The following is a 24001-nucleotide window of genomic DNA, read 5'->3' on the forward strand; positions in this document are numbered from 1 at the left end:
TTGTCCTCCATGGCCATTTTGATCTGAGCAACAGGCGTGATCAGGCGTTGCCTTTGATGCAAAGGGCCACTCAGGCATTACACAGGCTCCTTATCTATCCAGGTAAATAAATGCCCTGGCTGGTAGCTTGCGCAGCAAAGCGGCATTGGCTGAAGTGGCAGATGCCCCGAACCAGCACCTGTCACAACAGCCTTCAGGCAGCTATTGTTAAACAAAGCAAGGCCGTGAGTAAACAAGAGATTGAGAAAGAGAGGGAGAGAGAAGGATGGGCACCCATGAAAGAGCAAGAAGACAAAAAGTGCAAAATTGCGAGACAGACGGAGAAGTGGGAGCTATCAAGCAAGAGGCCCTCAGCCTGGCAAGCAGAATGACAGGCAAAGCAAGCCACAAAACAGGCAGGCAGTGAGCAGGCAATGCAGCCAGTGATGTAGCGGGTGACAAGAACAGATGGCCGTGGAGAAAGCGATGGAGGGGGAGAGAAAGATGGAGGATGGCGGAGCAAAAGAGAGAGACGGGCGAGAGCAAGCAAGAGAGCAAGTGCAGAACAAGCAAGCAAGGAAAAGAGATGGGTAGGAGCAAAGGAGATCACGGGAGTGTGACAGGGCAAGGGGGGGAAGAGAGATGCTAATGGAGGGAGGGGGCGGCTGAGAGGGAGGGGCGGTGGAGTAAGCAAAAGGAAGTAAGAGGATGAACAAAGGAGGAGGGCAAGAGGAATTCAAGAGAGTGAGAAAGGCAGAGCAAGTAGGCTGGGTGAGTCAACCAGAAAGACCATCTGCAGGTTGAATGGGGCCTGCAGGACAAGTGGGAAAGCTGGAAATTTGCCCCTGCACCCTGCAAATCAGAGTCCAATGGATGGCTAAGCCCCTCAGTCTAAGCCAGAGTTTCTCAACCACAGAGCCCTAGGGTTCCACAAGAGGTCACTAGGAGTTCCCTGGGAGATCACAATTTATTTAAAAAATTACTTCAAATTCCAGCAACTTCACATTGAAGAGGTAAGTTTCATTCTTTATTTTCAGTTTACGAACACGGTTAATGCATATAGATAGGCCTACCCAGGAAACGAATATAGTAATTTTGTAACTTCTGGCCTAACTTTGAGCCTGAATGTGCAGGGGTTCCCCGAGGCCTGAAAAATATTTCAAGAGTTCCTCCAGGGTCAGAAGGTTGAGAAAGGCTGGTCTAAAGCAGTGTGTCTCAACCTCAGCAACGTTAAGAGGTGTGGACTTCCGTTCCCAGAATTCCCCAGTCCACACCTCTTAATGTTGCTGGGATTGAGAAGTTCTGGTCTCACTCATCTCCACCCCATTTAACGTAAGGGAGAGTGGTTGGTGGATGTTTTCCCACTGGCAGGAACTCCACCGATCACCTTCCTTGGCTTGCGCCATGTCACATCTGCCAGGACAGGCATACTTGCCTGACGCGTCCCTGAGCCAAAGCAGAACTCAGCTGCCAGGACAGAGCAAGTGATGCCGGCATACTGTTGTGGGCTTCACGGGCCAGAGGGAAGCATGTTAAACTGGCCGACTGGATGGGCCTAGTGATGCAACTGCCCTGCAGTTCTGACCACTGGGCCTGTTTCCTGAGCAGCAACTCCTCATCTCCTCAGTTGCAGCCCCACAGCTCCAGACCAGGACTGCACGAGGATGGACAGGATGAAACAGTGGTGGGGAGGAGACGCAGCCGGAAGGACAGCCACTGAGTTTTATGCATTCTGATCTCCATCTGCTCGGCCTGGCCTGTAAATTTGGTTGAAAGGCAGGAGAGCCAGTTTTCCAGAGGAGGCTTGAGCTGCTGGGGCTGTGAGCTCACTTGGTGGGGAATGTCTGTCTTATTGCCAAGACGTGCTCTGCAACCACACCCAAAGCTCTTGCTACAAGGCCAAAGATGCAAAAGATTTGGGGGAAAGGAGATAAAAATCTTAATTGGGTGCACCCAGAGGCAAGGTGCATGGAAAAGGAAGAACCTACTCCTGACCCCTCCCACAGGGCTCCTGTGTCTTCCACAGTTGTAAAAGGCCAATATTCAACAGGTCACTTCTTCACCCCACTTCAGCAACTCTGTATGGGAAGGTGCACATGTTGATTTTGCTGTGATGCCACTGGATTGCTCCCTCCATCTTCTAAAAACACAGTTAGGCTGGGGAGGGAATTCGGGGGCAGGGGAATCTTCATTTTTATTTGTAAGCCACTCAGAGTCATTTTTATAGCGAGATGGGCGGTGTATAAATTTAATAAAAAATAACAACCATAATCAGAATTGGCAGAATTTAGGCAAGAATGCAATAATGTTAAGCAGAGAATCTTAAGGAGTCTGGTAGCACCTTTTCTGACTAACCATTTTTGAAAAAGGTCAATCTGATAAAGTGAACCGCAGCTCACAAAAGCTTATACCTTTTAATACAATTTGTTAGTTGGAAAAGGAGCTACCAGATCCTTCTGACTTTTTGACACCATAGACTAATGCGGCTCTCCTCCTACAATTAAGCACAGAGTAGAAGAGCCAGGCTATTTGTAGTAATGAAACAGAATAGGCCCTTCCCTTCCTATTTTGCTGTTTAGATGAATGGTGCCAATGTTTTTGAGGTGTAGAAGGACCACAGATGGGACTGGATTGTCGTCCCCAAATCCATGCACTGAGCAGAGACAGGAAACCAGCAGAGGAGGGCAGAACAATTACTTTTCAGTCAAGTGTACCAAGACAAGCTGGGGAGCTGATCCCAGCCACAGTAGCAATGCCGTGGACCCGGAGCGGAGCTTTTCTGTTACAGCCATTAGGAAATATGCTTTGCCGTTGCTTCACATGTCTTCCATTTCAAGGCCCTTTGCATGACATGTTTTTCTTTTATTCTGGTTTGGACTTGCAGAGAAATAAAAGAAAATACAGCTCCATTTTCAGAGCACTAAAACATTTACAAGGTCTTTGGGGTCTAATCAGTTAGTACTATGGCTGTGAAGTTATGCTCAAAAGAGTGTGGGGTTAATATCTATAAAACTTGAGAATCCAAATGGGAGGCTGGGAAATACAGTTCCTTGCCCTCTGTATCTGTAAGAACTAGAATTCGGGGTGGGGGTGGGGGGAGTCTGCAGATTTGCCCAGCCTTCACAATACAGACAAATAACAAATAAATGCAGGCAAATAAATACGGACAGATAACAGAATTCAGTTGTTTTTAAAGACTGAGGTAGAAAAATAAAGGTTTGGTCTTTCTTTTAGGTGTGGAGTAGGCTATGGTACCTCCACACTTAAGTCTTTGCACCCCTCCGTTTATAAAATCCCACATTATCAGCCTGTTTCACAGCTAAGCTGCTTGATCCCTAATTCAGTTGCATTACATTCAGAATCACACCATTAAAAATGTTGAAACTCTGCAGATCTTGTGGGGAAGCCATGTTTTCCAACTCCCAGGTCCTTGGCTCAAATCGGCCTCTCCCCCCTTCCAGTTGAGGTTCAGCCCCCACACCCAGCAGGTCCTTTAAATACAGCTGAGGGACAGTGTAACTGGGGGAAAACACCTAACAGCCAAACACCAGAAAATGGACCAGGGATGGGACGTTGAATGCCATTCTTTACATTCTTGTACTGGGCAGTGAGGGGAGCACCAACAGAGTTTCACAGCTCAGCAGCAATGAAAACAATTACTGGTTGGTTTTAAATTGCCTTAAGGGGTTAGTTAGTGGGAATGCCAAAATATGGCTCTGGTTATACCTATCTGGAACAACTAATTCCTGAATTAGTTCAGTCTTAATTGTTACATGCCATCATACAAGCTTCTTTCGTAAGCATGTGCCTAGAACAGTGTTCTCAACCTTGGCAGCTTGAGGATGTGTGGACTTCAACTCCCAGAATTCTGGAAGTTGAAGTCCACACATCTCCAAGCTGCCAAGATTGAGAAACACTGGCCTAGATGGCTGGGGGTGAAAGCACTGTTTCCCTCTGCACAGAAAGGGAGCTGAACTAACAGTTACAGGGCAAGGGGCTACGTCGTTTGACCTACCTCAACAGTCCCTGTCACAAAAACCTACCTCTCAACTCTCCACAAATACCTTTGTTATGTGCCTCAAGCTGAGACAGCGAGTTGACGGCCACTTTGCAAAGGGCACAGTATAGCAGCTTCTTGGCCTTTTCTTCATCGGGCTTGGGGCTGCCGTTACTAGGGGGAGTCACCCCTGAAGTGGCTGGGGTTGCAGGTGCGGCTGAGATTTCTCCCAACTTGGTCCCCCAGGCCGGCCCACTCTTGGAACTCTGGCTTGGCTCTGGGCAAGTGGCCAGGTGGGGTGCTATTGCTGCTGCTGGAGATCCCAGGCAGGGCTGTTTATCTGGCGAAGAGGGAGCTGGCACGGGGGGCGCCATCACTGAGGCTCCAATGCCATTCAGCTGCTCAGCTGTGTAAGAAAATAAGAGAGAGGGAGAGAGAGAGAGAGAGAGAAGGCATCAGGAATGGGGCAGAAGCAGAGAAGATACAGACAAATCTAACCAGAGTGTATAATTAGGAATCAAAAGGTTGCAGAGGCGCTTTTATAGTTAAAGCTCACTCCAGCCTCAGTATTTCTTTTCAGTTCCAGGGCTTACACCCCTTCCTGGAGCGAGAGGCCCTTCGAACAGTCACTCATGCCCTGGTTATCTCCCATATAGACTACTGCAATGCACTCTACGTGGGGCTACCCTTGAAGAGTATTTGGAAGCTACAGCTGGTGCAAAATGCAGCCGTGCAGGCGATCTTGCGTTTCCCAAGATCAGCACACGTCATTCCTTTGCTCCACGAGCTGCATTGGCTGCCAGTATGCTTCTGGATCCAATTCAAGGTGTTGGTTATCACCTTTAAAGCCCTATATGACACGGGTCCAGGTTACCTAAGGGACCATCTCCTCCCCATCACATCAACCCGTCCCACCCAGTCGTGCAGAGAGGGCATGCTACGGACCCCGTCTGCAAGAGAATTCCATCTGGCGGGGTCCAGGAGGCGGGACTTCTCTGCAATAGCACCTGCCCTTTGGAATATCCTTCCCCCGGAAGTGAGATTGGCTCCCTCCCTCCTGGACTTTAGGAAACAGCTAAAGACCTGGTTCTGTAATTACACCTGGAGCGGGAGAGAGAGTAGCCATTCCTGGGGATGGTTAGTTTCTTAGAAGGACCCAGCTCTGCCTGCAAATCATAAAGAACTTCCAGCCATCAAGGTTTTTATTATATTTATTGTATTATGTATTATACTGCTTTACAGTTTTATATTTTTATTTATGTTTTATTGTAAACCGCCGAGTCCCTTTTTAGGAGATGGGTGGTGATAAATTTGATAAATAAATAAATAAATTTATTAAGCAGAGTGCAAGTGCAGCAATAATAGACGACCACTGCACAATGCACCCATCTATCTCTCACCAGCCAAACACCAAATTAGGCATCTGGGCAAGCACACATCTGGATTCAAACTACCTCTCAGTTTTAAAATTAATCACTAGGCTGAAGGTGCCCTGTAGCCTTGGACCAGCTTTCCCCAATTAGTTACCCACCAGATGTGTTGGGCATCCAGAATTCCAAGCCAGATACATCTATTTTCTAAAAGTGCTACCTAACCTTTTTTAGACACTAGGAAGGAAGACAACAACATTTGGCAGTGAGTTCTATAGTCACATGCTCAGAAACGATAACTTCAGCGTACATATAGATAAACAGATTATCATGGAAATTCAGTGCCTTATACAGTCATCCATAACACTCTATGGTGTAACAAAGCATATTAATTTCTGGAAATTATAATTTCACTAAAATCTATCTGACAGTCATAAAGGCTAGGCATTCATTTCCTCATTCTATTTTATCCCCATAGAATAGGTAGTCTTGAAGAAATGAGGTAGGTAGGGCTTGGAAACTCTTGGTCCTATGTTCAAGATGTTAAGAATAAAGCATCAGTACATCACTTGCTGTGTTTTAATCTGAGCCCTGACATTTGAAACAGGTTCTGTGGTTTAAAATTAAATCCTGGTTTTAAATTAAATCTTGCCTTTGGGGCAAGATTATGGAGACCTTCTCTTTATGAAAAGAAAACAAGCGAGGCTGTCATGCAGCCTACTAATATGCTGTTGTTATTACAAGAGCCATGCCCAGGAGACCTCTGTTCCACAGTCAGAAGAAATATGCGTACATTGCACATGCATTAGCATGGCATAATTAATTCCACTGCCAAGACTGAGCATTAAAATATTTGTTTGTTAAGCAAGCATAAATGCAAGACTGAGGAAGTTTATGAATTACAGAAACAACAAAAGTTCCCCGTTATTTTTTTAAAAAGAAAAAAAAATGCTATATTTAATTTGTTCTTTCTTCCCCTCCAATTCCTGTCAAAATGGCTAAGTAAATAAATAAAATGGACTGAATCAGGTATGCTCTGAAAGCCACAATTCTACTGATCAATATTTGCTTACCATAATTTTAATCAGTTGAAGTTTTGATTCATTAACCTATTGATTAACTGGATTAAATCGTACAATACTCACTGGAGTGGGACAGCACAGGACCCCTGGGAAATTCTTCCTAGACCTTTCTGTATTTTTAAAAAGATTTTGCTGCATCGAAGTACAGGAAGGTACTTTGGAGGCAAAAGTTCTCAGGCTGACAGGTTTGCAGAAAATATCCCATTTGTACCATATGACCATCTGACTTTACAAGCGCACTGGATGGTGTTTAAGCCATATCTGCACAAATTAAGGAGGGGTATGGGGAATTGTTTTCAGACATGTATATTGGATCCTAACAAGAGCAAAAGTGATATCAAATTGCACCAAGGATTCTCCAAGGCTTGCTGGAAAAAAAAAGAGCAAATATGTGTTTACCCAAGAGGAAGATACCCCTGAAATTAAGATGGCATGTCCACCAAGGAAGACTGGACAATAAAAACTTGCCCCCCAGAGTCCTTTGGAGTCAGGCGGCATCAGCTAGAACAAATAAATAAATAATTTTAAAAAACTTGCTTGCCTATATTACCATATTTTATCTGAGTCATCTTTGCCATTGAAAATTTCTTTCTTTCTTTCTTTTCAGGTAAATACAGAAGTAATTTATTTTTCTTAAGGTACCTATACAACATACAACCACTGAACTGACATTATAGAGGACCATGTTTATAAAGTAAGATCTAGTTGTTAAAACCAAGCTTGTTTCACCCTTAGATTTATAAATCCCTTGGCAGGTGGCAAATAGAGAACTCAACTACTCCATTGTTATATTTACAAAAGAGCTATTCATATGACGCAGGTGCAGATGTCAGCTGCATGTGACCTAGGGATAGAAAATGATTTTGGGCAGGCACGCAGAATATAGCGCTGTGTCCTTCTAGCTCAGGGGTGGGCAATCATCTGGTGACCAGGGGAGTTTAAGGGCTACAGTGGATAAAGCAATGATGTAAATTGCACTGGACTATTTTTCCCTTTTGTTTGTGGGGAGTGAGGACAGCAGAACTCCATGTTTAAAAAAGCCATACTAATCTATTATCAGGTTCCCATTAAAATGTTTGTGTGATTCTTGCCCCCAAATGGTGGGAAACTGTGCCCCCTACTTTCAGCAATAGTGATCACAAAGAAGAGGCTGGAGGAGCCCATGTGGCGTGGGGGAGGTCACACTTTGCCCACCCCACTTTGAGCTGGAAAGAACTGACAAAGGATTCAAGACAACATTGGCAGTGAAAATAGTTATCATCAGTCAAGAGACTCTGAATGGTCTTGTTTCTCTATGCTCTAAGTGTGAACTGGGCAGCCCAAGTGAGAGGTGGACAAGAACTCACTTGCAACTTGGTAGTGTGTGTGTGTGTGTGTGTTATTTGCTCCACATGAGCACGTAGAGTTTAGGCAAGGAGAATCTTCCTTGCAGCATAGAATCTTCCTTGCAACTCTGGAAATAGTTACTTGCTGCTGTAAGGAGACCATGTGGGCAGGGGCAGGGCCATGTGAACTGGAAACCTGAAGGCTTCACTGTGGTCTGCTCAGCTGACCTCAGCTGAGCTACCACCTGCCAACCCTTGTAGCTGTTCCTGGAGTTCTTTCTTATCTCTTTGGAGGGGAACTTCAAGCACAAACAAGTTATTTGGACTGATAAGCAGGCAGTGGTGATAATAATTAATAATCACATCTTATGCTCTGAGCAGGTCCAGAGAGATGTCAAGACATTTGTGTGGTGTGCCTGTCTTCTAGCATTTCTTCCTCAGCATGCAAAGTCCCAGGCATGGGCAACAACACTGCAACTGCCCTACCTCAAATTTCAAGACAGGTTCCAAACCAGGGGCTCTCACTGACCCACATCAGCTCCCAGAGGAAAGAACAAACAGTTCTCTTTTCCATTTTACCCTCAGAACAAGCAAAAGAGCAGCTAATGCCTTTCTGATATTTTCAAAAAAGGGCAATTGATGAGCTTGATTCCATGGTGCTATACTATATGAAATCCTTCAAGAAATTTAATTAATTAATACACCACCCATCTCACTATATAAGTGACTCTAGGCAGCTTACAAGTAAAAAAGAATTTAAAAAAATCTTACAGAAAAGAATAAAGTTAAAAAGATGGAGAGAGCATACCAGGGATAATCCTAATGGACTATGGCCATTCAATCCGGCAACCGTTTTCTTCCTCATCAAGGCCCAAGGAGCACATGATCCCTGTATGACTACTCCAGGAGAGTGCCTGATGAATGGTGAGGGGCAAGACTCTAGGCAACAGATTATGCAAGTCTGTAACACAACAGCTGCTCACCCAACTATTCCCAGCCATTAAGAGCCTTTGGCCAGAAGTTCAGTACCAGGCTCTAGCTCACAGTCCACCTAATATTTTGATCATACTGTTGGAGAAAAAATTATTTTTGCAACCAGAAAAGCCCCAACATAACCCACATAGTTAAATTAGACTTGTAGGGAGCTACGTGTAGTATTTCCTGACTACTCATCTTCTGTGCCACTTAGCTTTTAACATACAAAAAGGTAAAGTCTCTTAAGTTGAACTCAACTCCTGGTGAGTTCATGGATACGCCTCAGCTGTTTTCTTGCCAATATCCCTCTTTTCGTGATGAAGTTATGTTGGGAATGAGAACACGGAGAGGTTCAAAATCTATATTGGCTGCCCAAAACACCTTATTTGCATTATGATAGTTTATCGGAAAGCTACTTTGAGTGGCTGTGAGAAAAGTGGTTGTCAAAGTAGTAGTGGAACCATTAACTCAAAAAATCTGTATTAAAGATTTTCCATTTTCAAACTGGAAGGGACAAGGTAATGCTATTGGGAGACCCAAAATGTTTTCCAACCATCTTTCTGTCCTTGAGAATGCTCATCCTTTATCCCACCATTCATAGCTATAATTCCCCCATTTTTTTCCCTGCTGAAAATTGCTAGGGCTTCATTTTCTTCTTGTTCAGAATCAAGGAAACATGACGATGTCATGGCCAAATTTAGCTATGTGATGATGATGCTGAGAACAATCAAACCAACTGTGCCTGAGGACAATATTTCCTGCACGAGGTATTTGTAATCTCAACCAATGGGCTCACTAGCTTCATGCTGAACCATCAAACACTTTCACCATCTTTGGTTGCATTTTCTGAAAAATTACAGCAAAAGAGTCTCCGTTTCTTGCTGCTTAAAGTATTCATATAAAGCAAATCCCTGTGCCTCTTGGCTTAGTCCCAATTAAAGCTCACATTTTTATCCTAAGCAGCTGCATGGTTAATTCAACCAACAAATCCCTGCAAGGTTACAAACTGCAAATGACCCTTTGTCTGGGATTATGCAGCAAATAATCAGCATTAGGTCATGACTTTGAGCTAAAGGTGCACCTTCAGGAGAGGTACAATTCTCTTCTCAATTCTTCCCTGAAGAGTGCATCATGTACCACTCACCCAAACAACTACAGGTCCCAGCATTCTCTATGTCAAGAGAACCCTTCTTAATCCAGCTTTTTCCCTGTGTTGTATTATATACCTGGAGACCGAAATTTACAGAATTGCTCAAAGAGAAGTACCTTTGCCTTTGGAAGGTGCATCCAAAAAAAAAGAGCAGAGAATCATCTTACTCTTTCCATGTATCCTCCTCCCTAGCTGTCTGATCCCCAAAACGAAATAGCTCAACAAAGAACTGTTACTAGTGCTGTTTCAGCAACAGCAGGAGGAGGTGCCTGTTGTCACTTTGGTACGGCTTAACAGGATTTTCTAGAGCAATGGATGGCAACAAAACGTGTTGAGCCATCAGCAGCCTGCTGGAGTTGACTTAGCACTTTCCCCACCTTTTCTACCTCCCAATACCATAGATAAGATGACACGCTAAGACACTTGAGTCCTATTCTATCCCTGGTTCCTACTCTAAAATAAAACTGGCAACTGCCAGGTATATTTGCAAACCAATTTTATGTTCTGACCTCAGGTTCAGCGACTGACGTTTTATTTAATAGACTAGGTATTTTGGAATGGAGGAGGGAAGGCATTTAACTGTATGTATGCATGTATAATATGTATTGTTTTCTTCTTTATTTGTAAGCTTCCCAGAGTTGTAAGGAGTCAGCCTTAAACTGAATTAAAGAAACAATCCATTTTTCCTATAACCCTGACTCAGATAAATCTGTTCCCTCTGATCTGTCCCACACACCCAGCACTACATTCAACCCAAACTTTGCTCCTGGCCCTCCAAATCTGCCCGGCTGTACACTACTGACTCATCAAAATCATCTGATTGTGCCTTCTATAAAAGATTCAAAAGTATCATCAATATGGACAGTACCTTGATAAGAACTACTACTAGTAACTGCTGCTGAAGTGTGAAAAACTCTAGTTTTGATATGCATGATGGTGCCCCTCAAGCAGCTGAAAAATTAAGCCAATGCCAAGAGGCCTGAACAGGCAGAATTTACATTTTGTTTCCAAGTGTTTCTTCCATGCAACCCTATTTATGCAAAACCAGACCATGCCTTTAAAGTTACATCAAAGGTCATTAGGAAGGTGGGTTAAATCCCTAGATCATTTCTGATTTGCTGGCTGAACTGAGGATTTAATAGCTGGAGTATTGTCCTTGATTGAGCCAAGCAACAATACGTTTTCTCAAAGAGGCTGGCTTTCAGTTCCCCCCACTTTCTATAAAGCTGGGGGTAAGTGCTCAGGAGAAAACTACAAGGCACAGAGCAGAAAGAGGATGGCTTGCCCGCAAACATTCAAGCCCAAGACTCAAAAGGTCTTACTCCAGCTTTCCTCTCTGTAAGGCCTCATTTAAGGAGGTACAATGTAACTAGTTTAGTTAGGCTGACTCTGCTGATTTTATTTGGAATTGTGTGTGTGTGTGATTGCTGCCTTCCTGTTTTTCCTATATTTCTCTTTGCTCATTATAGTCCTTTTTACTATATATCTAACCTTCAGAATTGGCGTAAATGGTTTGAGAAGGGAATTTCTCATTACAACTTTCCCAGGAGCAAAAATGCATAACTGCACAGCTGTTTATGTTTCAGGACTGGCACAAGGTCTGTTAAGTTCTTTATTCTGGGCTTTGGGCAGGAAAGTCTGGAGCACCTTCTTTTCTCTTTTCCTAAAGCTAGACTGAAGGGAGAAATCCTAGATGGAAAGACTAAGAAGTCCCCAGCTAGACAGACGTGGGGTGGGAGGGGCTAGAGGGCTTAACCTGACTGGTGGCAGCATCTCATTATATTTTGCTGGGAACGCTGGGAGGTAGGAATCTCTCAGGCAGGTTTTTAAGTCTCCCCATCCCCATTAGTAACACTGAATTTATTTTTTTTCCTCTTTTCTCCTCATCACATTTCACATCTGTGTTGTATCTGAGATTATAATCCTGCAAAGATGGATGATCTTTTATCACTGAATGTATGTGAGTTCTTCTGGGAGCCTTTTTTTTTTTTGGCTGAAAATGGGGTAAGAATGCCTGAGACAAATAAATTTACCACACTTCTGGCATGTCACATCATAGCCAGTTTTAACAGCCAGCTGTGGAATCTCTGCATGAAAACTTGTCCTAATTTCAAAGTTGGGAAGGGAGTTTTCATCTTTACTGTGCAAATTACTCCCACAAGTTCGATTCTACAACATAAAAAACTGCTGAGTGGACAGGCTGACAAGACCAGCAGCTACGCCAAGTGCCCATCTTGCAGACTCTGAAGATGTACAGTTTTGCTTTCAATCGCTACCTACCGAGTGAGCACAGAGAAACTAATTTGAAGAGAGGGCTGCACAACAGGGCATGACTTTGAAGGAAAAGGGAGATCTTTTGATCATTTTGGCACTAAAAGAAAAAGAAAGAAAAAATGAACTGGCAGATCCCCAAAACTCAAAACTTTTGGCCAAGCCATGCAGAACAAATTATGCAGCTGCACGGACTTTTGATGAGTCACCTGGCTCCTCTCATAGTCTTATTGTACACTGCCCAGAGTCACTTTTTCGTGAGATGGGGGGGCCATATCAATTTGGTGAATGAATAAATACCAAGACTACACAAAAAGAGGATTCAGCCTTACAGAAATGAAGAGCAATCTTGCATCTGTTAATAGATCCTCATTCTCTTATTGATGCAAAGTAATTGAAAGTAACATTGCTATTCAGCTGAAACCTGTTTTCCACTCTTAAAAATATAATTTGCCTCCTTGAATCACAGTAAAAGTTCACCTAGTCCATGTGCTTTCACCAAGGGATCCACTACCCTATGCTTCTGGGATGCTCAAAAGCAGTGCATGATGGAGGAAGCATTTTCTCACCACAATTTGCTGTTGTTTTTTTTTAAAGCCCCATTCTGCAGCACTAGAGCTCATGGGCATCCAGTGAACTTGACTGAAGACTCCAGATAGACACAATAATTGCCACTACTTGTTACCACAGAGCACATAGCTTTAAAAAGGAATGAGTCCCACTTTGCCCCCAAAGAACAGGATTTTGATGGTATTGGAACAAAGAGGATGTTTTGCATGCATTCCAACTGAGCATCCACAGGACTTTCATAGGTACTTCTTTTTGCTAGGCCACTCCCGGTATCTACCACTTCTGCACACAGAAATGTTGGAGGAGGTTGTGCTTCAACTGCTCAAAAGATTGTCTTCTTTTATTTTTAAAATGTTTAACTGGGCTTTTCTTAAGGAACAAAGCTGGGCATTGAGCCTCCCTCCTACTCTGACACCAACTTATGTAAATGGAGCTGGACTACCCACTAGCAGGCTGGTTTGGAAGTGGCAGTATCTATTTTTGGTAGGAATGGCCACTTGCTGAGATTGGGGTAAATATGATGAGCTGTTATGGTGGTCCAAGAATGGGGAAGAGAACACCAGAGGAAGGGACTGGTTATTTCTTTCATGCCTATCTGTGGGATCCACAATGATATCTGGCTGACTACCATGGAAGCAGAGTCCTAGAGTAAACAGAGGCTCAGCCTAACTACTAAGGCTTTTCCTATGTTCTTCTCATTCTATTGGCTCAGACAACAAGGACAAAGCAGGGGTATTATCTAAATCAAGTGACACTGGTTCTGATGATAATTTGTTATGTTAGCCTGTCAAAATGAGAAATATTAAAGTAGTTAATACTCAAGCTATATCTACAATACAATGCAAGCTGTATTATTGCAAGGAAGATAAAACATGCCCAAGATGACCTGGCCAGCATCAAGGCCTTCTTCCAAGGGTGGCTCTACCTGGGTTCCTTCTTGGCACTGCCCCTGTTGTAAGGTGTCCTCCTGCAAGAAGCAAGAGGTCCAGTGCTCTGGCTGCCTGGAGTGGGCATGCAGGCTCAGCATCAGGACCCAGCGTGATGCCCAAGGAGACCTGAAAGAACTTAACAACTGTTTTGCACAAACTAGACTGAATTAGCCAGATAACGCCCCTGAAGCTACGTTAGAATCTTCAGGCTTGTAGAATTCCACTATGACATTCTCTCCAGAATCCCATGGTCCATGGAACCAAGTCAACTTCAAAATAGTAACAAGGCAGAGAAGATATGACTGCCAAACTGTCAGTCCGTGCAGGATTTTGTAGAGAGTAAGGATGACAACTTTGACGGAGATATGCAAGCTCTGTTGCCAAAGCAACAAGGCACATATTTTAAGTCCACAACAGCCAGATAACATTTGGAAGCGACTCAGGTAGACACCGCACTAACCCAATGAACTATAAGGAGGAGGAGGAGGTACAACATAATTAGACTTGCAAGATTGATATCAGCCCCACTAGGCAGACCAGGCCAAGAAATCAACTCCACAGGAAGGCTAAAACTACTTTTACTGAGATTGGCTGAAATAACAGAATCCTGAATACCTCCATCAAGGTCCTTACTCTCTACAGATTTAGCCAGGTTCTAGGCATGTCAACAGGTCACCATTGACCTGATAAACCAGCCCAGATTCTTGTTTTTTCATTTAGAATAAGTAAGTCTCTAGATGTGACTTTTTTTTATTATTGTACTTCTATAGCTCATGTAAGAAGGAAGCTGGACCTGTCTTTCAAAGTCTTTTTCTTTTTTAATGAGTGAAACTGCATTTATAAGTGACATTGAAGGTGCTTTAGAGGTTTGAACCCCACATCCGTGCACCAACACTCTGATCCATTTTGAATCAATACATTCTGTTTTCCCTGGTGGAAAATGTAAGTACTGCTGTTAAAAAACAATAGACAAATCCATAATTTTAGTCTAGTTGTGATTAGGAAGTGGCATCTCCACTCAAAAACAAAATATAAGGTATGACTGTGCTGATGCAAAGGAAATCCACTGCTGTTAAATCCAAACTATATTTGTGTGTGTTTATGTAAATGTCACATTGTGGCCACGACAGCATAGATTACATAAACTGAACAAAGTTGCTGAATGTTTCTACATCCCCACTGCTTCGGTGGGAGGCTAAGAGGCAGAATAGGGTGAGATAAACTCTGCTAGGGCTGTTGTCCAGTCTCTTGGGGAAAGTGTTTGTTTAGGGAAATACAGCCAGATAAAAACCATTAAGTCAGCAGTGGAGAAGTGCTTAGGAAAGGTGAAAGAGGGCAGAATTACTTTCTTGCCCATGGGGAAAAAAGAGGGAACGGGTATGGATAATTTTGATTACAGGTAGTCCTTGTTTAGCGACCATTCACAGCTACAATGGTGATGAAAAAGTAACTTTGTGACCAATCCTCACATTTACAATCTTCATGGGTCTGTGAAGCAAAGGAAAACTGAAGTAAGGTCATAAGCACAGTAGCGGTTTTACTTAGCAACCGCTTCACTTAACACCCTAGTTGCCAGTCCCAATTGTGGTCGCTAAACGAGAACTACTTGTACAAAAATAGCTAGAAAGGAAAGGATTAATACCAGCTTCCAACTGTTTGCCCCTTTGGCAGACAGCTTTGCTGTTCTTCCCCACCAGCACCTTTCCTTAATAAAATAAAATAAAATACTGAACCACCCCCTGTAGTTTGACATAAGTGGTTGGGGGTAATGATACATTGGTTCAGTCCAATGTATCCAGTGGGGGCTCAGCTCGGGAAAGTTACTACAGCAGTAGATGCGAACACTTCTATCTCATCCCACCTGGGCCTTTAGTCTCTGCGAACGGCTGGTTTGGTTTTCCAGGCAAAAACACTCTCAGCCACCCATTTGCCCCAGTTTTGCTGTTAGCCCTAATCTCTCATTCAGTTGCTCTGACAAGTCTTCTGTGCTACTAACCGAACTGCAGCCTTCAATTTATGCACTGCACTATTGTCCATAGGAGTACCTTTTAAATATCCATCTTTTAAACTATGCAATGCATCTTTCTTATTTTTCCTCCATCTCTGTGGTATTGATTTGCTGTATTTTAATCAAAGAATGTAGGAATGGAACAGGCAAAATTCCAAGTGATCCTTCTAGGGGCAAAAATGCATATCAAAGTTGGGTTTTCATTTCTTCCTTGCCTACATCCTAAAGCTGTTCCTATGAAGGCGCGCCTGATCTACAACAGAGGTAGGCAACCTAGTTTCTTCCAGATGTTTTCAACTTCAACTTCCAATTCAGCAACATCTAGCCAAGTTAGCCTCGTTGGCTAACACCAAATTACTGCACCTATTTCTGATCTACCTGAAATACATGATTATGATCCCTTGTGAGACTGCAAACTTCCCTAAATTTTCAGATGCCTGAAATAAGATTCTGATTGCCAATTCAACACTTTCTACTTTCTAAACTCAAATTCCATCTGGCTCATCACCCTAATTCCTAGCCCTACTCACCCTCCCCTTTAATACCAGATTCTTCACTTCTCATATCTCCCTATCCTGGATTATGCGGGTATGGCAGAATAATATACAGGTAGTCCTCGACTTACAACCATTCGTTTAGCGCCCGTTCAAAGTTATGATGGTGCTGGAAAAAGCGACTTACAACCAGCACTTATGACTGTCGCAGTGTCCCTGTGGTCATGTGATCAAAATTCAGGCGACTGGCAACTGGCATGTATTTACAATGGTTGCAGCGTCCCAGGGTCACCATATGTGACCTTCCCAGCTGGCTTCCAACAAGCAAAGTCAATGAGGGAAGCCAGATTTGCTTAATGAACACGTGATTCACTTAACAACCGCAGTGAATCAATGACTCAATGACTGTGGCAAAAAATCATGAAATCAGGTCTGTCTCACTTAACGACAACCTCACTTAGTGACAGACGTTCTGGTCCCAGCTGTGGTCATAAATCCAGGACTACCTGTATTGGGTTCCTCTAAACAGGCAAAAGGAAAGCTTGCCTACAATTTAGAGATTGCTATTTTTCTACTGCTGTCAGAGATAAAACTACTGCCTGGAAGTAGTGAAACAAAAGCACCAAAATACATCCAGAGAGAAATTAATAAGGAACTTCTATCCATACAAAAAGTAGAGAGATCAAGGAAGATGGTACAAATTTGCATGTGAGCCACATTAGACAAACAGGGCAAATCTACTCTATACATCTTTATTCAGAAGGAAATCTCACTGAGTTCAAAGGGATTTCCTCCTACAACAACATGCATATGACTGCAGCCTGGAGGCTTTTGGTAATACAGGTCAGAGCAATCTTGTGGCAGTGGGGAGGGGGGAACTCAGTGGCAGATGCTATTCCCTAAGCAGTTCTCTTGCCAGCCAGAGAGAAAGAGATGGAGAGGGTGTGGGGGGGAGGGGGATTTTCACCTTGCCTCCTTTACTATTGCCACTTTCCCCCTCCAATGGGTTCCAGTGGAAAGCAAACGAGTATTTAGTATTTGCAATTTTTCCAGGAGCATGTTCAGAACATGAAGAGCTTTGGTTAAGAACATAAGATCAAAAGGAGGCCAACCAGATGCATTTAGGAAGTTCACAAACCTTGACTGGAGAGCAAGCACCTCCTCCCACTGGTGCACCCCCTCAGTATTAGGAGCCATGGATAGCCTGATCTTCCAAGAACCATCTAAACTGGCTACTATTACCACAATTTCTGGCAGCAAATTCCATAGCTCAACCACGAACTACGTCTTGTGTGAAAATGTATTTTCTTCGGACAGTGTGAAAATGTATTTTCTTCTGACAGTCCCGAATCTCCCTGTATTTCATTTCAGTTGCTGACCAGAATTTAGAACGTTGTAAGAGATGGAGAAAATCTTCTCTTGATCCATGTTATCTCTGCCACACATAATTTTATATATCTCTATTCTGTCTCTCTTGACCTTCACTCCAATTACTGTAGGTTTACATCACAGGAAAGCTGCCCCCCAAACCTAACCTTTCTGGCTGCTTTTTCTAGTTCTAAGGTGTGGTGACCAGAACTGCATACCAGCTCTATTCTAAGTGTGGTCTCTCCACAGATTTGTATACAGGCATTACTATATCATTGTTGTTGTTGTAGGCTGCCTGGAGTCACTGTGTGCAAGTTGGGTGGCCATAAAAATTAATTAATTAAATAAATAAATAAATATCAAAAGTTCTATTTTAAGTTGTCTTCCCAACATTTCCAAACATAGAATTTGCCTTTGTTGCGGCAGCTGTTCACCCAGTGGACATTTTTGCAGCTGTCCAGTCTCCCTTCAAAGCCAGTCACTGCTGGCTCAGATCCCATTAACACATAGGTAGAGGTGGCCAACATCATCACTGTTTACATTAAACTGCTTTTGCAGTTTTGAAGCCAATTCATCCAGTCTGGATGGATACTTTTGGAGTTCTTCACAATCTGTTTTTTAAATTTACCTCCAGCTTACTCCTAACTCCACTAGCAGCCCCAGCACTGATCCCTGAGCCATCCCTCTATGAATGTCTCGCCACTGTGGGAATTGCTCATGTATTCTTCCTCTCTGCTTCTTTCTTTTTTTAACCAGATGCCAACACCTGTCCTCTTATACTAGGGCAGCTGAATTTGCTTCTACTAGACATGCTACCGGAGGAGGAGGAGGAGGAAGAGCTCCTGCCCGCCTCTCTTACTGCCAGCAAGACACTCAAAGAAGAGGACTGTCCTGCTGCAGACAAGAAAGGACCTCTGGAGTGGGCCTCTCTTTCCAAGGGTGGGTTTTCTTCAGTGCCTACCCAGAGGAAAATCTACAGAGAAAGTCCTCTCCAGGACCACCTCCTAACTGTTGCAGATTTTTATTTCGCTAACAGAGTTCAAATCCATGCAGAACAATCAAAGGCAAAGGATAGGTAAGGTTGCTGTTATCATCATCATCATCATCATCACAATCTGTTCATCCAATGAATATCACCGTTTTTAGACTGGGTATCTTCTGATGATTCAGGTTCTAACCTACAGCCTGGGAATCCTGGAGTTCTTGTTGTAGTATATAGGCATTTTTTTTCCTTCAAAATCAGGGCTATAAAATCCAATCAATTAAAAACTTTCATATTTGGTTGATGCCGTTGGTATGGCTCCAAGGGTTCCAATTACTATTGGTATTATAATTGGCTTTTTCTTCCAAAATCTTTTAACTTCAGTTTGCAAATTCCAACATTTCGTGAGTTGTTCCATTTGTTTTTCATCAATTTAATTATCTCCTGGTATTGCTACATCTAAGAACTACACTTTTTTCATTTCAATAATAGTAATGTCTGGTGTATTATTATTACGAAAACTAACAAAAGAAAAATATCAATACATACAACAGTATTAATGGACAACACTAGTTTCAAAATATTAATCCTAATAACAATAAAAAGAAGACAAGAAAAAAAGAACCTGGAAAATTAAGTTGTAAACAAATGTTAACTATAAAAGACAATAGGTACAAGCACCTTCCTGAACTTACCATGCTCCCTGCCCTGCCTTATACTAATTTTCCTAAGATCATTTAATTAGAAATAAATCAATCGTAAGCTGATAAACTGCAAAGTGCCCAGCATAATCTTCATTGGGCCCTAAAGGCGGTCTTAAAAAAAGAAATAGAAATGATGGTAGCTGTAACCCACTGCTCTGTTTTTGAGCATCTGAAGAAAGGCATATGTGAAGGAGAGATGGGATTCAATTTGCCTCCTACTAAATAGGAGTTTTGCATTTGGTTCCACCCATCATCACAAGCATTTTGTGAATAAGAAGTTCCCTCCCATTGCAGCCATTTTATGAGCATGCCCATGACATATTCTCATAATCCCAAATCTGGTTATTACTTCAAAAAGATTTCCTACAATTGACTCAGTGTTAGATTCCTTACCTATGAAGCATGTGCTGTGAGAACCTAACATGCAAATTTGTTGTTGTTGTTTATTTGTTTAGTCACCTCCAACTCTTCGTGACTTCATGGACCAGCCCACGCCAGAGCTTCCTGTCAGTCGTCAACACCCCCAGCTCCCCCAGGGACGAATTCGTCACCTCTAGAATATCATCCATCCACCTTGCCCTTGGTTGGCCCCTCTTCCTTTTGCCTTTCACTCTCCCCAGCATCAGCATCTTCTCCAGGATGTCCTGTCTTCTCATGATGTGGCCAAAGTATTTCAGTTTTGCCTTTAATATCATTCCCTCAAGTGAGCAGTCTGGCTTTATTTCCTGGGGTATGGACTGGTTTGATCTTCTGGCAGTCCAAGGCACTCTCAGAATTTTCCTCCAACACCACAGTTCAAAAGCATCTATCTTCCTTCTCTCAGCCTTCCTTATGGTCCAGCTCTCGCAGCCATATGTTACTACGGGGAACACCATTGCTTTAACTATGCGGACCTTTGTTGTCAGTGTGATGTCTCTGCTCTTAACTATTTTATCGAGATTGGTCATTGCTCTTCTCCCAAGGATTAAGCGTCTTCTGATTTCCTGACTGCAGTCAGCATCTGCAGTAATCTTCGCACCTAGAAATACAAAGTCTTTCACTGCTTCTAGATTTTCTCCCTCTATTTGCCAGTTATCAATCAAGTTGGTTGCCATAATCGTTTTTTTTTGAGGTTTAGCTGCAAGCCAGCTTTTGCACTTCCTTCTTTCACCTTCATCATAAGGCTCTTCAGTTCTTCTTCACTTTCAGCCATCAAAGTGGTATCATCTGCATATCTGAGATGGTTAATGTTTCTTCCAGCAATTTTAACTCCAGCCTTGGATTCCTCAAGCCCAGCATGTCACATGATGTGTTCTGCGTACAAGTTGAATAGGTAGGGTGAGAGTATACAGCCCTGCTGTACTCCTTTCCCAATCTTAAACCAGTCCGTTGTTCCATGGTCTGTTCTTACTGTTGCTACTTGGTCGTTATACAGATTCCTCAGGAGGCAGACAAGATGAGTTGGTATCCCCATACCACTAAGAACTTGCCACAATTTGTTATGGTCCACACAGTCAAAGGCTTTAGAATAGTCAATAAAACAGAAATAGATGTTTTTCTGAAACTCCCTGGCTTTTTCCATTATCCAGTGGATATTGGCAATTTGGTCCCTAGTTCCTCTGCCTTTTCTTAACCCAGCTTGTACTTCTGGCAATTCTTGCTCCATGAATTGCTGAAGTCTACCTTGCAGGATCTTGAGCATTACCTTACTGGCATGTGAAATGAGTGCCACTGTTCGATAGTTTGAACATTCTTTAGTGTTCCCCTTTTTTGGTATGGGGATATAAGCTGATTTTTTCCAGTCTGATGGCCATTCTTGTGTTTTCCAAATTTGCTGGCATATAGCCTGCATTACCTTGACAGCATCATCTCGCAAGATTTTGAACAGTTCAGCTGGGATGCCGTCATCTCCTACTGCCTTGTTATTAGCAATGCTTCTTAAGGCCCATTCAACCTCACTCTTCAGGATGTCTGGCTCTAGCTCACTGACCACACCGTCAAAGCTATCCCCGATATTGTTATCCTTCCTATACAGGTCTTCTGTATATTCTTGCCACCTTTTCTTGATCTCTTCTTCTTCTGTTAGGTCCTTGCCATCTTTGTTTTTGATCATACCCATTTTGGCCTGGAATTTACCTCCAATGTTTCTAATTTTCTGGAAGAGGTCTCTTGTCCTTCCTATTCTATTGTCTTCTTCCACTTCCGTGCATTGCTTGTTTAAAAATAATTCCTTATCTCTTCTGGCTAACCTCTGGAATTTTGCATTTAATTGGGCATATCTCCCCCTATCACTGTTGCCTTTTGCTTTCCTTCTTTCTTGGGCTACTTCTAGTGTCTCAGCAGACAGCCATTTTGCCTTCTTGGTTTTCTCTTTCTTTGGGATGTATTTTGTTGCCGCCTCCTGAACAATGTTGCGAACTTCTGTCCATAGTTCTTCCGGGACCCTATCTACTAAGTCCAGTCCCTTAAATCGATTCTTCACCTCCACTGCATATTCCTTAGGAATATTAGTGAGCTCATATCTAGCTGATCTGTGGGTCTTCCCTAATCTCTTTAGTCTGATCCTAAATTGTGCAAGAAGTAGTTCGTGATCTGAACTACAGTCAGCTCCGGGTCTTGTTTTTACCGACTGTATAGATGTCCGCCACCTTTGGCTGCAAAGGATGTAGTCAATCTGATTTCGGTGTTGTCCATCTGGTGAAGTCCATGTATAAAGCCGTCTCTTAGGTTGTTGGAAGAGAGTGTTTGTTATGCAGAGTGAGTTGTCTTGGCAAAATTCTATCAGCCTATGTCCTGCTTCGTTTTGTTCTCCCAGGCCATGCTTACCTGTAATTCCAGGTGTCATTTGACTGCCCACCTTAGCATTCCAGTCTCCCGTGATGAAAATAACATCTCTTTTAGGTGTGTTGTCCAGTAGGTGCTGCAGATCCTCATAGAACTGCTCTACTTCAGCTTCTTCAGCATCTGTGGTTGGGGCATATATTTGGATCACTGTGATGTTAGATGGCTTGCCCTGAATTCGAATTGAGATCATTCTATCGTTTTTTGAATTGTATCCAAGCACTGCTTTAGCCACTTGAGTATTAATTATGAAGGCTACTCCATTTCTTCTGTGGTCCTCTTGTCCACAGTAGTAGATCTGGTGGTCATTTGATGTGAAGTGGCCCATTCCAGTCCATTTCAGTTCACTGACACCCAAAATGTCTATCTTTAATCTTGACATCTCACCAATAACCACATCCAATTTGCCCTGGCTCATAGATCTTACATTGCAGGTTCCAATGGTGTGTTGATCCTTAGAACATCGGATTCGCCGTTCACCACCAGCACCGTCGGCCGCTAGCCGTCCTTTCGGCTTTGAGCTAGCTGCGTCATCACGTCTGGGGCTAGTTGAACTCATCCTCTGTTCCTCCCCAGTAGCATTTTGACCATCTTCCGACCTGGGGGTCTCATCTTCCGATGGTATACTGACATATCTCTGGTTGTACTGATCCATTGAGTTTTCACAGCAAGAATACTGGGGTGGGTTGCCATTACCTTCCCCAGGGATCGCATTTAGTCTGACCTCTCTGTCATGACCTTCCTGTCTTGGGCGGCCCTTCACGGTTTAGCTCATGGCATCATTGAGGTGCTCAAGCTCCAGCACCATGACAAGGTAACGATCCTTTGCTGAAGAACATGCAAATTACTGTTTTCCAAATTATCCCTTTGATTTGCACTACATACAAACAAGGCTTGTATCTTGACATAAAACATGTCAAATCCTAGAAGAGCCAGATGAAAAATTGTGACCTGGGAGAACAGGGGTGGGGGGCAAATACTGACTATATACAGAGGGTAATCAGGGATTCTAAAAGCATCATTACAAGAAGAAAGCATTTTCATTGTGACTTCTGCTGTTAAATTCAGGGGAGCAAAATGTCTTCTCAATTACAAGTAGATCCATGATGTTGTCTGCTCACCTGTCATACAGATGAGTTAAAGCAAAGACCTTCTGCTTGATCAATTTTTCTTAATGCTGCCTTCCAGAAGACATGCTTTCCTGGAAATAAATTAGACTCAATAGGACTCATTTCTGGCTTATTTTGCGAACAATACTCCACTCTGAATTTGCCTTTTTAATTTCTGCAGCACACTGATGACTTTTTTCCTTTTTCCTGATTTACTGTATCTGAAGTGATGATTTAGTTAAAAAAAGTAGCAGCCAAAGTTCTGCATGCTTGGTGCAGAATAAATGGAACATTTATTTAACTATCTGCTAGTATGGCCCTTGTAATAAATACATTCATGAACTAAAATTTTATAGGACACTTAATCCAACCAAATTCAAAACCAATTCATTTATTATTGTGAAGTCTATGTTTGTTTCCAATTATAGCAGCAGAGTTTCTAATATGAACTGCTGGCTGATGTGGAAGTTTCTTCCACAGTTATGTGAGCTGTGACACATAGTTTATTTTAATTAATGATCCTTATATGAGTAATTCCTATGACATAACATGCTACATAATGAAGATTTCAAAACAGCAGCCATATATTGGGCCTGGCTGCACAAAAAATAAACCTGCCCACATGTGTTGTCTTGATCCCCCATCTGTCCAGTTCTGCTATTATTAGCACATCAAATACGGCCCAGCTAGGTACATTTAAGGTCATTAGATCTAGCCTTCAGAAATCTGGATGACCGCTAGGTGACAGCAAAGGATTCTGTTGTGTTTATCCAGAGCTTTGTAACCTAGATCTGCTAGTTTTAATACAGTGATCAAAATGTTGAACATTAAAAGATCTCATTCAGCTATGAAGCATATGATATTCCTA

General features: G+C 42.8%; 1 protein-coding gene across 1 annotated transcript in view; it reads right to left on the minus strand.

The window, feature by feature from the left end:
• ZNF385A (zinc finger protein 385A) overlaps positions 1-24001 on the minus strand; it is a 150537-nt gene that overhangs the window by 5904 nt on the left and 120632 nt on the right. The window contains exon 5 of the mRNA XM_063293871.1: positions 4044-4382. Within this exon, the coding sequence (XP_063149941.1) occupies positions 4044-4382 (339 nt within the window). The remainder of the gene's footprint in view (positions 1-4043; positions 4383-24001) is intronic.

This window comes from Candoia aspera, chromosome 2, assembly GCF_035149785.1.
Source record: "Candoia aspera isolate rCanAsp1 chromosome 2, rCanAsp1.hap2, whole genome shotgun sequence".
Classification (NCBI taxonomy): domain Eukaryota; kingdom Metazoa; phylum Chordata; class Lepidosauria; order Squamata; family Boidae; genus Candoia; species Candoia aspera.